The sequence below is a fragment of the Schistocerca gregaria genome, chromosome X (assembly GCF_023897955.1).
Source record: "Schistocerca gregaria isolate iqSchGreg1 chromosome X, iqSchGreg1.2, whole genome shotgun sequence".
NCBI classification, from domain to species: Eukaryota; Metazoa; Arthropoda; class Insecta; order Orthoptera; family Acrididae; genus Schistocerca; species Schistocerca gregaria.
Window position 1 is genome coordinate 39,453,934 of NC_064931.1, and position 21,135 is coordinate 39,475,068.

Consider the following 21,135-nt stretch of genomic DNA (forward strand, 5'->3'; position numbering starts at 1 on the left):
TCTGTTGTGTATTGTCACAGGTTACAAAACATGGTGTCACCCTTTTGAACCGGAAAGCAAGCATCAGAGCAAGCAGTGGGAACATGCAACTTCACCACCTCCAAAGAAATCAAAGGCTGTGCACACCAGATCTGGTAAGGTCATGATGTCCTTTTTTGACCACAAGGGCCCACTGCTTGTTGAGTTCCTGGAATGGGGAACCGCCATCAATGCCCAGTGTTATCAAGTCACTTTACTGAATCTTAGACGAGCCATCAAGTCTAACCACCAACACAACTTGTCCAATGGTGTTATCCTCCTGCATGATAATTCCCACCCACATAAGGCCAATGTGGTGAAGACAACATTGAAGCAGTTTCAGTGGGAAATGCTGGACCATCCACCGTACAGTCCCAACCTTTCACTGTATGACTTTCATATGTTTGGACCTCTAAAACAAGCCATTTGTGGATATTGATTCGCAACAGATGACAAAGTGTGTGACTGGGTCCAGGCCTGGGTTTGACAGTAGCCGACTAGCTTCTTCAAGGATGGAATCGACCAGCTAGTGTTGCTATGGGATAAATGTACCATTTTTGAGGTAATAACATCATTACCATTACTTTACATTAGTGATCGAGTTTCACTTGAATGCCCCTTATATATTTAGCAAGTTTCAGTGGGAAATGCTGGACCATCCACCGTACAGTCCCAACCTTGTGAAGTATGTCTTGGGCCATTTTGTTGTGTCTAGTCCTATGTAACGTTTATTTGGAACAGATTAGTTGGTGGAATATACAACCATTGCTACACTAGTAATCTCGCCCATTCCCACACTGGTGATCTCGCCCAAGCCACACACCAGACAGCTTACGAACTTAGCATCATGGGCCAAATCCAGAATGAATCTGAAACTGGCTAACCCCTCTGTTTGAGCTTGGCCCCAGCCAATGGCCAGAGACCCTGCCGCCCGCCCCCCTGAGATAATGGAGCCAGTGGCTGCGTTTCATACATTCCTGAACGAACTTGTGCAAAACGGCACCACCACTGTGCACATCCTGCCTTCCCCCACCCATCCAGCTCATGGCACAGTCCGCCTGCTGCTTTTCAGTTCTCCGGAACTCTGGCTGTAGTCCATTAAATTTCGGGCATGCAACCGCGCATATAAAATTTCTTCTACTGATATTTCGGCCATGTATCGTCTGGCTATCTTCAGAGCGAGTCAGTCTCGAGACTCACTCTGAAGATGGCCAGACGATATGCGGCCGAAATATAAGTAGAAGAAATTTTATTTGTGCGGCTGCATGCCCGAAATTTAATGGATTACTCATTACGCCGTGAGAAGTTGAAAATGCACACCCTGGCTGTAGTTTGCCTCTGCTGAAAAAATTTTCACAGGCTCTTCAGTGATTAGTTGCACTACCCATACCACTCTGATGGTCACACAGCTGGAAACTTTGATCACTGCAGAAGTATGTGACATCATAATTGCCCCACCCAGATTGCACAAAACCAATTGATATTGTGGTTGACTTCATCATCAGAGATGCAGTGCGCACATGCATTATTTTCAACAGAGGTATGCATCAATATGAGACCCTCACAGCTCTTGCAATATCTGTGCTCTCTGGTTGAATCCACGATAATTTCAAATAATCTGCTGCTCATAAATTGGCTCACATGCCTGCCCGCTGTCACCTGTATGGCACTGGCTATGCATGACTACATGAATATTGATGCAACAGCCATCACTGCCAATAGGGTGTTTCATTCACTCAACATCCACTCTGTGATCACCGTAACACAGCACCATGACCTCCTCTCCGCAAAGCTGTCTCCACCCGCAGTGTCCATTTCCTCATCCGCTAGCCCCTCTGGTGCCCCCATGGACAGGATACAGCTTATGGACCAGATGATTGCGGAGATGAATAAACTCATCTCTTGCCCAGGCATGCATGCATCACTCTAACCCCAGACTGTGCCTGACACCACACGGTGACATTTGTGACTACATGGTAAATGATAACAGCCAAACAGTTGCAGGATAAAGATTTATTAAAATCCTTGACCACGGTTTTGGTATATCCAAATATACCTTCATCAGAAGTAAAATACACTAAAATCACATCCTGCAGTGGAGATACATAAAACAATCATGACGAAAGCGTCGTCAGTAGTTAAAACATCATGTTTTAACTACTGACAACACCTTTGGCATGATTGTTTTATATATCTCCACGGCATGATGTGATTTTAGTGTATGACAGTTGCTGTTTTAGCCATGTTTAAAATCTTGACATTCATGACTGGCAAGCACCCAACTTGTGTGTGACACGCACATCCTCAACCCCTGGCCTGCAGCTGCTAGCAAGTCTGCCTGCCCAGTCACGACCCCCCCCCCCCCCCCTCCCATCCACCAACTAGTAGTGACTGAGATGACCCTGGTTGCAAGTGGCTTGTGCTGGTATCATGAGGTATATAGCAACAATGCTACCAACTCCTGGGCACCCTGTGCACGGCACACAAACTCCGACAGCAGCCACCAGCAGGTGTGCCCGGATGGTCCGAGGTGCTGCAATGCCCCTTCATGTGCGATTGTTGTAGCCTACTCTTCTCAACACCCTACCTCATTGACACTGGCTCAGACGTATCCATCTACACCCACCAGTTACTGCCTGCTGCTTGATGCCGTTCACCCTCACCCCTCAGTCCTCACGCCCGCAAATGGCTCACCAATCACCTCTTACTGTTCGTACACCTGTTCCATTGACCACCGCCTCGGCAGAGATTTTGCATTGACCTTTAGTGTGGCCAACATTACACACCCCATCCTTGGTGAACAGTTGATTGTCTACTACAGTCTTCTCCTCAACCTGGGAAACTGCCGTATCATCAGCAACACTTTCCATTGCTCCCTACCCTCTGACTGCTGCACCACCACCCATTTTGCTACTAGACACTTATCCTATTCTTGTCCCTTTTGCCAACTAACACTCTGAATTCCTACTCCTCACCCACCATTCCTGTTCCCCACCCCCCCTCCCTCCCCCTCGTGACGTATGTCACAATATGGTACACTACATTCCAGTGTCCCCGGGCACCTCAGACTTCTGCCATCCTGGCATCTCCCACCTGTCAAACAATGGGCTGCGCAAGCCGAAATCAAGGCAACCATAACTGCAGGGGTGTTACACATCTCAAAAAGCCCCTGGGCTTCCGCCTCCACCTTATCCCCAAGAAGGACAGGACTTGGCATCCATGTGGTGACTTCTGCACCCTCAACATAAGAATGGGTAACAACCATTATCCATTTCCACTATTGTGCAGGTACAGTGACAACCTGTTGAGTGCTACTATGATCATAAAACTAGACTGTGCAAAACCTTTTATGAAAATTTCACTCATCCTGAAAGATGTGGGATAGACAGTGATAATCATGCCTTTCAGTCTATTTGACAGAGGCTTTATGCCCCTTGGGCATTGTAATGCTACCCAGACCTGGCAGCATTTCCTTGATAACCTCAGTTTACTTTGAATACTTGGATGATATCCTCATTAACTTGCATAACTCAGTGGAACACCGTCTCCATCTCCAGAAGGTTTCTCCCACCTCCAAATAACAAGAGTGGCCTGGGAAAGTGTGTTTTTGGTGTCCTGGAAATTGATTTTTTGGGGTATGAAATATCACGTATTGGCTCCATGCACTATGCGAGAAGACTTGCAATATCACTGAGTTCCCACACCCCAAAACATTTAAGGAACTCCGTAGAATACTTGGGATAGTGAATTTTTACCAACACCACCTAAAGAATGTGGCTAGTTATCCATGGACATGATCTTGCCTCCCTTGTTAGCATACCAAAGTAAGCCACCACTTCTGTGCTCCAATTGCCTCTTTCTTTCTGGTTGACCACTATTTCTCCCATGTCCATATTGAGCTTGATGGATCCCTCCCATCATCAAATGACCACAGATATATACTCACTGTCAACGACAGATTCACAGGTTGCTGGAGGCCATACCATTGCCTGACATCATGGCAGACTCAGTGGGTAAAGCTTTCCTAGACATTTGGGACTCATGTTTTTGGTGCTCCCACCACATAACAACAGTTCACATCAGACCTATTTAAAATATTAACTGCAATTTGCAGCACACTTGTTCATTTCATAACCAGTTGCCACCCCTCCACAAACGGCATGGTGGAGAGATCCCACAGAACATTTAAAGCTGCCCTCACGTGGCATAATACAACTGGGTACTGCCTTACTGCTAGTTCTTCTAGGTTTTCCAGTGGCACGCAATGCTGACTTTGGTGCATCATTTCTCAAAATCATCTACGGGCAGTGACTCATCATCCCAGGAGACTTCACCAAGCACCATCCATTGCCAACCACCAGCTGAGTTCCAGATTTTGCTCAACAGCTCCATGACCACATGGCATGCCTTTTTCTGGTATGCCATGGTGCCACAGTGAGCACGAGTCCTTCACATGTGCACACATGTTATACTCTGAGTGTATACCAACCAGCCACTCCTGCACCCACATTGCTGAAGAGAGGAGAGAAGATTTTTTCCACCCATCTCCACAGTAACTCCCTCCACATACTCTATCGACCATCTAAAACTTTGGTATACATTTTACCTTCCCAGCCTCTGTGCATCCTCCAGCATCAAAATCAAGCTGCGACCAGGTACTGTAAGTGATACCGTAGCTGCCACTACCAATCCAGCAGCCAATGTGTGGGACTTCAACCTGGATGCTATGCTGCCATCCCTGTCACCAGCTACACTGGCAAAGCTCCCTACACCTGCTGTTGCCACACCCCAGACACTATATCACCACACCGCCATCCACTGGGTCATGGGATGCCTGCACTATGCATTCATCACTGAGTGATGGGTCACCAACCCCGCAATGCCACAACATACCCACACAACAGCACGTGACCAATGCTTCTGACAAAGGGTTACAACAGCTTGTGGCACCAGCACTGGATGGTGTGCAATATGCTACCCGTGCGGGACGCACGGTGCATTACCAGCCTTGTATGGCCTGTTTGAGCACCAGCAGGCCACTGTGTACTCTGCAGCCCATCAGACACTGCCAGGCCATCTGCGAAACTTCAACACCACCATCCTCGACTGGCAGTGCGATGTACACCAGGTCATCTTCTGGAGGCACCTCGTACAATTGCCACCTGCATGTGTTCATCCCCCGTCTCAGAGTGCTGAGCGACACAGATTCCAGTAACCGCGTCCATCAACCGACCATGACCTATCACAAGAAGGGAACTATGTGGTGATGTGCAAATCCATTTTCACACAGACCACCTGTCTGCTGTGACAGCCGGCCGAAGTGGCCGAGCGGTTCTAGGCGCTTCAGTCTGGAACATTGCGACCGCTACAGTCGCAGGTTTGAATCCTGCCTTGAGCATGGATGTGTGTGCTGTCCTTATGCTAGTTAGGTTTAAGTAGTTCTAAGTGTTAGGGGACTGATGACTTCAAATGTTAAGTCCCATAGTGCTCAGAGCCATTTGAACAATTTTTTTCTGCTGTGATAGACAGGCTAGCACACAACATCGCAAACTCTGAGTAGTATCAAGCAGTAGTACATCTCATGCTCACCTCTTCACCAAGTATGAGGTTTCCACTAAAAAGCCACTCAACAGCAGGCATTCTACTCAGTGGCCATTCCTGCAGACATGCCTAGCAGTGCACACAATGTGACATGCTGTTCTGATTTTTCTTAGTGATTATAAAAATAAGTTTATTCTTGTGATACCAGACATCTAACAGCTTGCTGAGTGATCAGTTTAGGTTCAGTCCAGAAGAGAATGAGTGAGTAAGTCAGCTTGGTAACATAGCAACATAGTTGAACACAGCATTTGCCTATGGAAAGCTGGCAGTAGATAAAGTGATTTCATGTATTCAGAAAAACATTTGCCAGGGGCAGTAGATTACATGAACAAAGCATCTGATTATCAGAGTTCACTGAAGTGAACTGATGGTGCAAATTGCATTCTAAACCTTGTATCAGTTGGCAAAAAGGTGACATGGTAACATACATGTGCACCCACTGTATGAAGTAGGCCACTCTGTGAACGCACTGGACATTGATGATATTAGAAATTTATAGACTAGAAACAATTAATAACCAAGTAAATGGATGGACCCTACCTGCTGAACGATATTATTCTGTAAACAATTTTTAGCAATTTTCACACACACCACCTGTCTGCTGTGACAGACAGGCTAGCTCACAATATCGCAAATTGTGTGTAGCATCAACCTGTAGTACATCTCACACTCTCCTATTTGCCAAGCATGAGGTTCCCCCCAAAAAGCGACTCAACAGCATGCATTCTGCTCAGTGGCCTTTCCTGCTGAGTTTCCTAGGAATGCACAATATGGGACATGCTCACCAGATTTTTCTTAGTAATTATAAAAATAAGTTTATTCTTGTGACATCAGACATTTATTTAATGGCTTGATCCTGAAAACAAAGAAATCAGTTACTATAGACTTTGCAAGAAACCATTGTCCGACAAATGTAGCCAGGAGCATTAGTAATATTTTCGTTTTACCGTGAAACTTAGCTGTTCCACACCAGTGTTGATGTCAGAACTAATGGGATTTTCGGATTACATATCATTCCATATACAGTGACAAACATTTGATTATTCCAAATTAGGTACAGATTATTACTATCAGTGTCAAAGTGACCACTGTAACACCTCAGTTATCAGTTACATTCCTTCTCCTCTCTCTTTCTCTCTCTCTCACTCTCTCTCTCTCTCTCTCTCTCTCTCTCTCTCTCTCTCTCTCTCTCTCTCTCTTTTATTTTTATTTTTTTTTTTACGTAGTAAGTTGTTAAATGTGACATATGTCCTGGGCTGCTCTATCTCATCCATTAATATGTAACATATTTGGAGCAGATTAATTGGTGCGATGTTCAACTGTTCCCACAAGATAATAAAGTGGATCTTACACACACACACACACACAAACAATCATTCTTACAACAAAATGCATAAGCCAGCTTGTCAAATGGTTTCCTATCCATCGTATTCTAGATTTTTGCTATTCCTGACCAAAAAAATGGCTTGTAGAGAAAGAATTTTTAATGAATAATGAGATCACTGTGCTGTAAATGAATATTATTTTGAGCTGTAAATAAATTTATTTTTTGGTGGAATAAACAAAATGAGTATCTCTAGAATAAATGAACTGAGATCAGTGGAAATTATATTGCGACAACTCCAATTTGTGTTTTCGGAACAAAATATTATTTATTATACTTTTTGCCAAATTTATGGTATCAGTATGCCACTATAATTAGCCTGTAACTTCCTTCATTAGTGTGAAACATCTGTAGCTGCATCTAGAATTAAGAGTTCAGTCTAATTCATTTTTTTCCATTTTCTATGGCTAATATTTGTAACCCCCCATGAACCATGGACCTTGCCATTGGTGGGGAGGCTTGCGTGCCTCAGCGATACAGATTGCCGTACCGTAGGTGCAACCACAACAGAGGGGTATCTGTTGAGAGGCCAGAAAAACATGTGGTTTCTGAAGAGGGGCAGCAGCCTTTTCAGTAGTTGCAAGGGCAACAGTCTGGATGATTGACTGATCTGGCCTTGTAACACTAACCAAAACAGCATTGCTGTGCTGGTACTGCAAACGGCTGAAAGCAAGGGAAAACTGCAGCTGTAATTTTTCCCGAGGGCATGCAGCTTTACTGTATGGTTAAATGATGATCGCATCCTCTTGGGTAAAATATTCCGGAGGTAAAATAGTCCCCCATTCAGATCTCTGGGCGGGGACTACTCAAGAGAATGTCATTATCAGGAGAAAGAAACCTGGCGTTCTATGGATCGGAGCGTGGAATGTTAGATCCCTTAATTGGGCAGGTAGGTTAGAAAATTTAAAAAGGGAAATGTATAGGTTAAAGTTAGATATAGTGGGAGTTAGTGAAGTTTGGTGGCAGGAGGAACAAGACTTCTGGTCAGGTGACTAAAGAGTTATAAACACAAAATCAAATAGGGATAACACAGGAATAGGTTCAATAATGAATAGGAAAATAGGAATGCGGGTAAGCTTCTACAAACAGCATAGTGAATGCATTATTGTGGCAAAGATAGATACAAAGCCCATGCCTATTACAGTAGCACAAGATTATACGCCAACTAGCTCTGCAGATGCCAAAGAAATTGAAGAAATGTATGATGAAATAAAAGAAATTACACAGATAGTGAAGGGTGATGAAAATTTAATAGTCATGGGGGACTGGAATTCAGTAGTAGGAAAACAGAGAGAAGGAAACGTAGTAGGGGAATATGGATTGGGGCTAAGAAATGAAAGAGGAATCCGCCTGGTAGAATTTTGCACAGAGCATAAGTTAATCATAGCTAACACTTGGTTCAAGAATCATAAAAGAAGGTTGTATACATGGAAGAATCCTGGAGATACTAAAAGGTATCAGATAGATTATATAATGGTAAGACAGAGATTTAGGAACCAGGTTTTAAATTGTAAGACATTTCCAGGAGCAATCTGAACTCTGACCACAATCTATTGGTTATGATCTGTAGATTAAAACTGAAGAAACTGCGAAAAGGTGGGAATTTAAGGAAATGGGACCTGGGTAAACTGACTATACCAGAGGTTGTACAGAGTTTCAGGGAGAGCATAAGGGAACAATTAACAGGAATGGGGGAAAGAAATACAGTAAAAGAAGAATGGGTAGCTGTGAGAGATGAAGTAGCGAGGGCAGCAGAGGATCACATAAGTAAAAAGACGAGGGCTGGTAGAAATCCTTGGGTAACAGAAGATATATTGAATTTAATTGATGAAAGGAGAAAATATAAAATTGCAGTAAATGAAGCAGGCAAAAAGTAATACAAACGTCTCAAAAATGAGATCGACAGGAAGTGCAAAATTGCTAAGCAGGGATGGCTAGAGGACAAATGTAAGGATGTAGAGGCTTATCTCACTAGGGGTAAGATAGATACTGCCTACAGGAAAATTAAAGAGACCTTTGGAGATAAGAGAACCATTTGCATGAACATCAAGAGCTCAGATGGAAATCCAGTTCTAAGCAAAGAAGGGAAAGCAGAAAGGTGGAAGGAGTCTATAGAGGGCCTATACAATGGCAATGTACTTGAGGACAATATTATGGAAATAGGAGAGGATGTAGATGAAGATGAAATGGGAGATATGATACTGCGTGAAGAGTTTGACAGAGCACTGAAAGACCTGAGTTGAAACAAGGCCCCCAGAGTAGACAATATTCCATTAGAACTACTGACAGCCTTGGGAGAGCCAGTCCTGACAAAACTCTACCATCTGGTGAGCGAGATGTATGAAACAGGAGAAATACCCTCAGACTTCAAGAAGAATATAATAATTCAGTTCTCAAAGAAAGCAGGTGTTGACAGATGTGAAAATTACCGAAATATCAGTTTAATAAGTCACAGCTGCAAAATACTAACGTGAATTCTTTATAGACAAATGGAAAAACTAGTAGAAGCCGACCTCGGGGAAGATCAGTTTGGATTCCGTAGAAATGTTGGAACACGTGAGGCAATACTGACCCTACAACTTGTCTTAGAAGCTAGATTAAGGAAGGGCAAACCTACGTTTCTAGCATTTGTAGACTTAGAGAAAGCATTTTACAATGCTGACTAGGATACTCTCTTTCAAATTCTGAAGGTGACAGGGGTAAAATACAGGGAGCAAAAGGCTATTTACAATTTGTACAGAAACCAGATGGCAGTTATAAGAGTCGAGGGACATGAAAGGGAAGCAGTGGTTGGGAAGGGAGTGAGACAGGGTTGTAGTCTCTCCCCGATGTTATTCAATCTGTATATTGAGCAAGCAGTAAAGGAAACGAAAGAAAAATTCGGAGAAGGTATTAAAATCCATGGAGAAGAAATAAAAACTTGTAGGTTCGCCCATGACATTGTAATTCTGTTGAAGACAGCAAAGGACTTGGAAGAGCAGTTGAATGGAATGGATAGTGTCTTGAAAGGAGGGTATAGGGTGAACATCAACAAAAGCAAAATGAGGATAATGGAATGTAGTCGAATTAAGTCGGGTGATACTCCGGGAATTAGATTAGAAAAAGAGACACTTAAAGTAGTAAAGGAGTTTTGCTATTTGGGGAGCAAAATAACTGATGATGGTCAAAGTAGAGAGGATATCAAATGTAGACTGACAATAGCAAGAAAAGCGTTTCTGAAGAAGAGAAATTTGTTAATATCGAGTATAGATTTAAGTGTCAGGAAGTCATTTCTGAAAGTATTTGTATGGAGTGTAGCCATGTATGGAAGTGAAACATGGACAATAAATAGTTTGGACAAGAAGAGAATAGAAGCTTTTGAAATGTGGTGCGACAGAAGAATGCTGAAGATTAGATGGGTAGATCACATAACTAATGAGGAAGTACTGAATAGGATTGGGGAGAAAAGAAGTTTGTGGCACAACTTGACTAGAAGAAGGGATCGGTTGGTAGGACATGTCATGAGGCATCAAGGGATCACCAGTTTAGTATTGGAGGGCAGCATGGAGGGTAAAAGTGGTAGAGGGAGACCAAGAGATGAATACACTAGCAGATTCAGAAGGATGTAGGTTGCGGTAGGTACTGGGAGATGAAGACGCTTGCACGGAATAGAGTAGCATGGAGGGCTGCATCAAACCCGTCTCAGGACTGAAGACCACAACAAGAACAACAACAACAATATTTGTAACAAATTGCTATGAAGTAATACATGTTAGTAGGGTACAAATGTTACATATTTTCTCGCTGAAAACATGGCCACGTGTTAGTCACTTATATAATTGTATTTTTACTTTAATATTACACTACTGGCCATTGAAACTGCTACACCAAGAAGAAATGCAGATGATAAACGGGTATTCATTGGACAAATATATTATACTATAACTGACATGTGATTACATTTTCACGCAATTTGGGTGCATAGATCCTGAGAAATCAGTACCCAGAGCAACCACCTCTGGCTGTAATAACGGCCTTGATTTGTCTGGGCTTTGAGCTTGGATGGCATGTAGAGGTACAGCTGCGCATGCAGCTTCAACACGATACCACAGTTCATCAAGAGTAGTGACTGGCATGTTATGATGAGCCAGTTTGCTCACCCACCATTGACCAGATGTTTTCAATTGGTGAGAGATCTGGAGAATGTGCTGGCCAGGGCAGCAGTCGAACATTTTCTGTATCCAGAAAGGCCCTTACAGGACCTGCAACATGTGGTCGTCATTATCCTGCTGAAATGTAGGGTTTCGCAGTGATCGAATGAAGGGTAGAGCTATGTGTCATAACACATCTGAAATGTAACATCCACTGTTCAAAGTGCCATCAATGAGAACAAGAGGTGACCGAGACGTGTAACCAATGGCACCCCATACCGTCACTCTGGGTGATACGCCAGTATGGCGATGATGAGTACACACTTCTAATGTGCGTTCACTGCGATGATGCCAAACATGGATGCGACCATCATGATACTGTAAACAGAACCTGAATTCATCTGAAAAAATGACGTTTTGCCATTCGTGTGCCCAGGTTCGTCATTGAGTACACCATTACAGGTGCTCCTGTCTGTGATGCAGCGTCAAGGGTAACTGCAACCATGGTCTACGAGCTGATAGTCCATGCTGCAGTAAATGTCGTTGAACTGTTCGTGCAGATGGTTGTTGTCTTGCAAACGTCCCCATCTGTTGACTCAGGGATCAAGACGTGGCTGCATGATCCGTTACAGCCATGCAGATAAGGTGCCTTTCATTTTGACTGCTAGTGATACAAGGCCACTGGGATTCAGCACAGCATTCTGTACTAGCCTCCTAAACCCACAGATTCCATATTCTGCTAACAGTCATTGGATCTCAACCAATGCGAACATCAATGTCGCAATACGATAAACCACAATTGCAATAGGCTACAATCTGACCTTTATCAAAGTCAGAAACATGATGATACACATTTCTCCTCCTCCATCATCAGAACAATGTTTCACCGGGAAATGCTGGTTAACTGCTCTTTGTGTATGAGAAATCGGTTGGAAACTTCCCTCATGTCAGCACGTTGTAGGTGTCGCTACAGGCGCCAACCTTGTGTGAATGCTCTGAAAAGCTAATCATTTCCTTAACACAGCATCTTTTCGTGTTGTTTAAATTTCACATCTGTAGCACCTCATCTTCATAGTGTAGCAATTTTAATGGTCAGTAGTGTATTTTACAATAACATTCAATAAACATTGTCCAACCACACAGATAATGTCAATTTCCAATTCACATATTGAGCTGTCAAGCTGAATGTATTTCATTTTTTTGTTAAAACTATTTTCAGTATCTGTCAGCATTTTTAATTCACAAAAGAGGAGGCCAATTATTTTTATAGCTGCATACTTATGTGTTCTTGCCAATCCTTGTCGCAATTCTCTGATCTCTTTGCACAAGACTTTCTTCAAAGGAGGTTGTTCTTATACTGTATTCTACATCTACATATATACTCCACTAGCCACCAAGCGGTGTGTGGCGGAGGGCACAATTTGCGCCAAAGTCATATTTGCCCCCCTGTGTTCCACTTGCGGATCGCACAAGGGAAAAATGACTGTCTGAACGCTTTTGTACAGGCTCTAATTTCCTTTATCTTTGAATGGTGATCATTGTGCAATTTGAAAGTTGGTGATGACAATATATGTTCTACATACTCCGGGAAGATTGGATTTAGGAGTTTAGTGAGCAGCCCCTTCAGTTTAGGGCATCATCTATCTGCAAGTGTATCCCACTTCAAACTTTCTATTAGATTTGTAATGCTCTTATGATGGCTAAATGTACCATTCACAAATCTTGCCACTCTTCTGTGGACCTTTTCAATCTCTTGAATGAGACCCAACTGGTAAGGGTCCCATACAGACAAACAATACTCTACGACTAGACGAACTAATGTATTGTAAGCAATTTCCTTTGTTGAAGGACTGCATCACTTCACGATTCTACCAATAAACCACAATCTAGAGTTTGCCTCCTGTTACTTGTGTAATCTGATCATTCCATTTGAGATCATTTCAAATAGTCACACCCAGATACTTGACAGATGTTACTATTTCCAGAGACTGGGCATTTATTTTGTACATGTACATTAATGTAGATTTTTGCCTTGTAATACACAGTACATTACACTTACTAATATTGAGAGATAACTGCCAGTCATTACAACACGCATTTATTTTCTGCAAATTTCCATTGATTTGTTCACAACTTTTGTGTGATAGTACTTTCCTGTAGACTACAGCATCATCGACAAACAGTCTAATGCCGCTGTCAGTACCATCAACCAAATCATTTATGTAAATCATAAAAAGCAGTGGACCTATTATGCTGCTCTGGGGCACACCTGAAGTTGTGCTTGAGTCTGTTGAAGTCACCCCATTCAGAACAACATGCTGCTCTCTGCCTGCTAGTAAATTTTCTATCGAGCCGTGAATGTCGTCAAATAGACTGTAAGTGTGCACTTTTTGGAGCAAGCAACAGTGCAGGACTGAGTCAAATGCCTTTTGAAAGTCGAGAAATATGGTATCATCCTGGTAGTTGGTATCTAGAGCCTGTTGTATATCATGCACAAAGAGGGCCAGCTGTGTCTCGCATGACTGCTGTTTCCTAAAACCATGCTGGTGTCTACAGATGAGCTTCTCAGAGTCTAGAAAGGTCATTGTGTCTTAACGCAATATATGTTCCATGATTCTACAACAAATTGGTCTCAGTGAAATTGGCCCGTAATTATGTGCCTCCGATTTTCTACCCTTTTTATACGCACCCCACTCACCCTCTCTTCTCTCCATCTAGACAATTTTCTTCTCCTCATTCATTTTTCTTTCTTACTTTTACATTAATTTCATTTACATTTTAGTTTAACTACAATAGATTTCCACAGATCTATGATATGGCAGCTCCCTTCTTTTAAAAAAAAAAAATTATTAACTTCTTTGATATGATAAAGTCTCATTCTTATTCAGAAGTAATAACTGAGTAAATTATTTTCTGATGTTTGAGCTAGTGTTCCTTTGTCTACAACAATCACTTACAAACTATTGGAACTATTAATAAATGTATTTTTACAGAACATGACATGACATATATAGTTTTAGTCAGTTTTCACTGTACACTACCTTCAAATAATGTGCACCATAAATGTTTGTAAATAAATCATAAGTAATAGCTACTCTAATGAATTTCTTAAAAGGAGTTAAAATATGTTTTGATAGCTTTTTACAAAACTGAGTATTTATAAGAAGTTCCTATATTCCCATTCATACTTTTTACTTTAAACCAATAATTCTTTTATAAGATGCCCTCACATCAAATACTATATTAGACCAGCTGTCTGGCTTACTACACACACATGAAAATTTGTGCTGGCTAGGAACTTGAACCTGGATTTCCTGCTTATTGTGAGCAGTCACCTTAACCACTGCAGCTAGCTGTACATGCCTCACGGACTGCTCCAAACTTACTCGTCACGGTATCTACATCCCATAGCACTCACACTCCATCTGTGTGATTCCCCGCATAGGGAGAGAAATTGTTTTTCTCATCCATTTGCCTTGCTTTGGCATGAAGTACAGATAGAGGAGCATCTTTATTTGAATGTGGCTGTATAGGTCGATGAAAATGTTCTTCAGACATGCATCTGTTAGAATCACAAGAATGGTGTCCAAGCACTATGGGATGTAGACACAATGACATACGGAGATTTGGATTGTCCAGGAGGCATGTACTGATAGCTGAAGTGGTTAAGGAAGCTGCTCATGATAAGTAGATAAATCTGGGTTTGAGTCCACAGCACAAATTCTGATGTATCTATAGTAAACCAAACAGCTGATATAATATCATATTCACAATGCGTGTCTGAAGGACATTTAAATTCAACTATATAAACACTGCACTAATTATATTTAATACCAATAATTATTCTTTAAAACTTAATAATTTTAAATGATATTAAGTTGAAACACTTTATTTGTTTAATCACATTCACTCATTTTTGTAACAGTCTGATTATATTAATCTTATGAACATATCTTTAATTCTTTTTTAATTTCATTTGTTGCATTTCAGAAAAAGTGAATGAAGAATCGTTTTTGCTTCTTGGGCATTACTATGCATGAATTTCTGTGCAGGAGGTGGAGCTTTGTACGAATCATCACAGCAGCAAGTGCAACAAGGCCAACCCTGTGCTGCAGTGCATGGCCAAGTACAGGGACATGCCCACCCTGTCATGCTTCATCCTCCTCCTTCTCGAAGGCAGCATTCAGCATTGAGGGCTAAGGCACTTGAAGGGGAAGGTCCTTTCTCCAACCACTGTAGGAGTTTTGATACTCAGATAAAAGTAAGCCACATACATATTTTTCTGGTGGTTCTGATATTCAAATATTTTTGTTTCCTGGTTTGCCAAAGAGAATTCCTTGCCTGTTACTGTGAATAATCAGTCAACAGATAATAACAGTTAGTGGTGTGTATCTAGTTAAAAGTATCATATTACAATATAAATAACCATACAGGATGTTGGATGAATCAGTACCAAATTATTGTGTATACAGTTTTATGTCTTATACTATAGAAAACACACACACACACACACACACACACACACACACACACACACACACAAGCACACGCGTGCGCACGCACACGAGCAACGTGATACAGTGGTTAAGCAACTGGACTTCCACTGGTGAAACATGGTTCAGATCCCTGTCTAATTAGATGGCCAAACAGAAATTTTCTGTGGTTCTCCCACATGAAGACGTTTATATTCATGCTCATTAGCGTTTCACATTTAATTTTTATCCATCTGATATGAATAAAATTGTCATCAACTCAAAGACTCATTTGAAAATATAACATAATATAATCGACTAGGTAAAATATCGTCTCATAAATCAGCAGCATGAAAAAACACTTAAGAGATATGTGAAAACATACCAGCTTCCAAAGAAGATGTCCCCACCGTCTGGTAGAAGGACTGAAGGGAAAGGAATAGGGATGAAAAAAAAAAAAAGGACTGATGAGATTTAGGAAATGAAAAGAGTTATGAGAAGTCACCCAGAACAAAATAGATTCCTCCCATACCTTAAGAACAAGTAGCATGAAGTCATTCTCCACAGCAGTGAGAATTGCTGTGACATGGAATCTGACTGGGTCAGGGTTAATTGGTGGTTGAGTCAGGGGTCAATGCTGGGACCAATTCTGTTTCTTATGAATATGATAGTCTTCTAATATGACAGGTGATTCTAAAATATTTCTGCTAACTGATGATACTAGCTCAGTAATGAAAGATATTGAATGCAGTATAGGCAATGTATCAAATAATGCAGTTCAAGATGCAAGTTCATGGCTTGTAGAAGTAAATTGATGCTGAATCACAATAAGACTCAGTTTTTACTATTTTTTAAAAATTTTTTCCATGTGTCACAAACATGTGGTACATCTGTACTTAATCCAGCTGTCACCAAGTTATTCGCATTCAGTAAATTTAGTTTGATCAGTTTTCTCTAATTCTAACACATTATTCAACTAAAACCAACATTTTGATTATGCAGACTGGACATATGATCAGTAAGTCTGAAGAATCCAAATTCTTACATGTACAGACAGATGATGAACTGTCATGGAAAACCCATGTTTAGGATCTTGATCAAAAATTGAATACTGCTATGCTAAGCAATAAGACAGTATCTGAAGTAAGTGATAGTTCAACACAAAAATTAGTCTACTTTGCTTGTTTTCATTCACTTATGGCACATGGCATTATATTCTGGGATAACTCTTCTCATTTACAAAGGGTATTTTTCATTCTGAAATGGGAAGTTCAAGCATTATGTGGTGTAAACCTCTTGTCACTGTCTTTTTGGAAGTCTGGAAATTCGGACATTGGCCTCTCAAAAACTATTTTTTTAATGTCATTTGTTGTTATGAGCTTATTCCCAAGAATTAGCAGCTTTCACTCAGTTAATACAAGGCAGAAATCCTAACCGCATTTGGATTTCATCTCCTTAATTCTGGTGCAGGAAGGCATGCAGTATTCAGCTGCATCCATTTTCAATAAGCTACCTCAAGAATTAAAACATCGTAGCAATATCCTGCAATATCAAGTCTGAGCTAAAGAGTTTCCCCTTGGCTGAATCCTTCTTTCTGTTGAGGAGAGCCTGAAAAAATTAAGCAACTTCCTGTGTTAAGTTGTTGAATATGCAAGTATATACTCAGCAGGTTGTTGTGTGCATGGGATTAATGTAAACTTTATTTTATGTATTATTAACTTCTCTGGTGTTAATTTCATGTATTGACCCATTCCATGACCATAGAGATTTGCTTCTCAGTTTGGTACTATGGAACTAGACACGTAAAACAAAATAAAAATAAAACCAAAGGATTTAAATCAATGCCTGTACCACAGGTATCAGCCCTACCATGCCTGAATGGACTTCCCAAAATCAGTAAGCAAGGGATGTCTCTGCAGCCAATACTTAGTAATCCGCATATTTGCAGATTGTTCAGATGCATTTAAAGCACCTTGTGGCCGGGGGGGGGGGGGGGGGGGGGGGCTACTTGCTGTTGAGATTCAGTGTTACAGAATTCTTCATGAAAATGCCTCTTTAAGCTTATTTGGCACTCCTTGCTTAAAACTCTGAGCTGAAAATAGTTAAATTTGTTGAGCATGCCTTGACTGCCACCAACATCAAGTGCATTTGGAAGGGCCATGGGACCCCGTTAGTTTCTGAGATTGAAAATTTCTACATGGAACTCTTTGAAAAGGTGGAAAATCAAACCACCTGTCAAAAATGACACTTCTTGTGTGCCAATGATATATTTCCAGCATGCAGATGAGGGAGACTGGGGCTGGATGTGTTTCTGGGCCATCTAAACGGCACCAATTCTAAACAATGCATTCACTATAGAATAAGAGGAGAGTGGATTTGTTTGTTTCTTGGATATATGTCCTACTAATAAAGAAGAAGGCAAATGGTACACTAGGCCATGCAGCATCTAGGGAGAAAACCCATACAACCTATACCAACATGCAGTGAGTTCCTATCATCCAGTGCAGAGGCAGACTGTGCTAACCACTTTCATACATACGCTGCACAACATCTGTGACAAATAATGCTTCACAGCTGAGCTACTACACCTCCAGGAAGCATTCCATAACAATTAGTCCAGTAAACCACAGAGTAGAAGGGCCATCAAAAGAAGGAAAGCTGCAGCAACCCAGGTAGAGGAGGAAGGAGGCAAGATATTTTCTTTCCTTCCTTACATAGGGGTTGCCATCAGCCAAAATCCTGAAGCTGCTTGGAAAATACATCAGGACACTCTTTTGGCCACCACATAAGACAAAACAATTCCTTTGCCCTGTAATAGACCCTCCATAACATAACATATATCTTCATCTACCCTCTGCAAACCACCATGAGGTGCATGGCAAAGGGTACGTCCCATTGTACCAGTTATTAGGGTTTCTTCCCTATCCTTTCACATATGGTGCATGGGAAGAATGATTGTTTGCATGCCCCTGTGCATGCAGTAGGTATTCTAATCATATCTTCATGATCCCTATGTCAGTGATATGTAGGAAAGTGTAGTATATTTCTAGAATCACCATTTAAAGCTGGTTCTTGAAACTTTGTTAATAGACTTTCTCGGGATAGTTTACATCTATCTTCAAGAGTCTTGCAGTTCAATTCCTTGAGTATTTCTGTGACATTCTTCCATAGATCAACCAATCCTGTGACCATTCGTGCTGCCCTTCTCTGTATACTTTCAGTGTCCACTATAAAGTCCTATTTGGTACAGGTCCCACACACTTGAGCAATATTCCAGAACCAGTTGCGCGAATGATTTGTTAGCAATCTCCTTTGTAGACTGATTGCTTTTTCCCATGATTGTACCAATAAACGAAAGTCTACCACCTGTTTTACTCATGACTGAGTCTGTGTGATCATTCCATATCATATCACTACAAAGTGTCACACCCAGGTGTTTATATGAGTCGGCCAATTCCAACAGTGACTCATTGATATTACAGTCACAGGTGACAACATTTTTTTTTTGGTGAAGGGCACAATTTTACATTTCTGAACATATAGACTGCTGCGGTCGCAGGTTCGAATCCTGCCTCGGGCATGGATGTGTGTGATGTCCTTATGTTAGTTAGGTTTAAGTAGTTCTAAGTTCTAGGGGACTGATGACCACAGCAGTTAAGTCCCATAGTGCTCAGAGCCATTTGAACCTGAACATATAAAGCAAGTTGCTGATCTTCACGCCACTTTGAAATCGTATCAAGATCTGACTTACTGTTTATGGAGCTTCTTTCAGGTAGTACTTCATTATAGATAACACACCATCTGCAAAAAGTCTGGGGTTCCCATTAATATTGTCTGCAAGATCATCAATACACAACATGAACAGCAAGGAACCTAACATACTTCCCTGCTGCACACTTGAAGTTACTTCTACATCTGACGATGACTCTATAACATGTTGCACCCTCCCTACCAAAAAATACTCAATCCAGTCACAAATTTCACTTGGTACCTCATATGATCATACTTTTGACAGTAAGCATTTGTGTGGCACTGACTCAAATGCTTTTTGAAAATTAAGAAATACTGCATCTAACTGACAGCCTAGACCTAAAGCTTTCAGTATGTCTTATGAGAAAAGTCCAAGTATGGGTTTCACTTGATTGATTGATTGATGTTTTTGGAATCCGCACTGGTTGACATTGAGGAGGTCATTCTGTTCAAGATACCTCATTATGCCTGAGCTCAGAATATGGTCTAAGATTCTATAACAAATCTATGTATATGATATTGGAAGGTAGTTTTGTGGATGACCTCTACTACCCTTCTTGTAGATGAGTGTGACCTGTGCTTTTTTCCAAGAACTGGGCATGAATTTTTCTTCAAGGCATCTATGATGGATTATAGTTAGAAGAGGGGTAACTCGGCCACAAATTCAGTGTAGAATATGACAGGGATTCCATTGAGCCCTGGAACTTTGTTCAGTTTTAATAATTTCAGTTGTTTCCCAACACCACTGATCCTAATACTTATTTAATTCATCTTTTCAGTGGTACGAGGATTAAATTGGGGCAGTTCTCCTGGGTTTTCCTTTATAAATGAACATTTGAAAATGGAGTTAAGCATTTTAGCTTTTGCTTTGCTCACCTCAGTTTCAGTTCCTAGGGCTGGACACTAACTTTGGTGCCACTAACAGTCTTTACATACAATCAGAATATTTTTGAGTTTTGTGAAATATCATTTGACAGTATTCTGCAATGGTAGTCATTGAAGGCATCATGCATTGCTCTCTTGGCAAACAAATGTGTTTCATTCAGTATCTCTCTATCTATAGCCCTACACTTCGTTTATACATATTTATCCAGTGCATGGTCAACTATTCTTTTAAACTTGAGTCATAGTTCCTCTACATGCTCCTTCCCTGTGCTGAAAGTTTCGAGTTCCTCATTTAGATATGACACTATTGATCTTTAATCTAGTTTTGCTTGTTTTAGTTGTCCTTTGTACTTTTGCGTTCACCACAACCCCGTTATGGTCACTGATACCAGTTTTGGTGTGGATGTTCTCAAAGAGGCCAGGTCTATTTGTTGCCATTAGATCCACTGTATTTCCGCCATGAGTGGGTGTCCTAACTGCCTGTCCTAGGTTCTTTTCAGAGAAGGCATTTAATAGTGTTTCACAGAATGTCTTATCATGCCCACCACTAACAAAACTGTAATTCTCCAAATTAATTTCTGGAGGATTCAAGTTTCCTCTGATGATTTCAGTGTGATTGGGGAACTTACACACAAGTGGACCGAGGTTTCCTCTAAAGATTTTGGTTACATCAGGAGATAAATCTGGTGGACAATACAAGGATACAATTATAATTTTATGCTCACCCCTCTACTGAGTCTTGCCCAAATGAACTCACACGCAGCTTCAATTTCTATCTCAATGGATCTGAGTTTACTGTCTATTGTGAAAAATACACCACCTTAATTTCCTATTTGCCTCTCCTTTTAATATAGACTTAAATCTTTCCCAAAAATCTCACTGCTGTCAATTACAG

At 41.2% G+C, this 21,135-nt stretch overlaps 1 protein-coding gene across 4 annotated transcripts in view; it reads left to right on the forward strand.

Moving 5' to 3' along the window:
* LOC126298626 (uncharacterized) overlaps positions 1 to 21,135 on the forward strand; it is a 489,726-nt gene that overhangs the window by 293,966 nt on the left and 174,625 nt on the right. For all 4 annotated transcript variants that reach the window (XM_049990033.1, XM_049990034.1, XM_049990032.1 and 1 more), the window contains one exon: positions 15,186 to 15,394. In XM_049990033.1, coding sequence (XP_049845990.1) covers positions 15,186 to 15,394 — 209 coding nt within the window. The remainder of the gene's footprint in view (positions 1 to 15,185; positions 15,395 to 21,135) is intronic.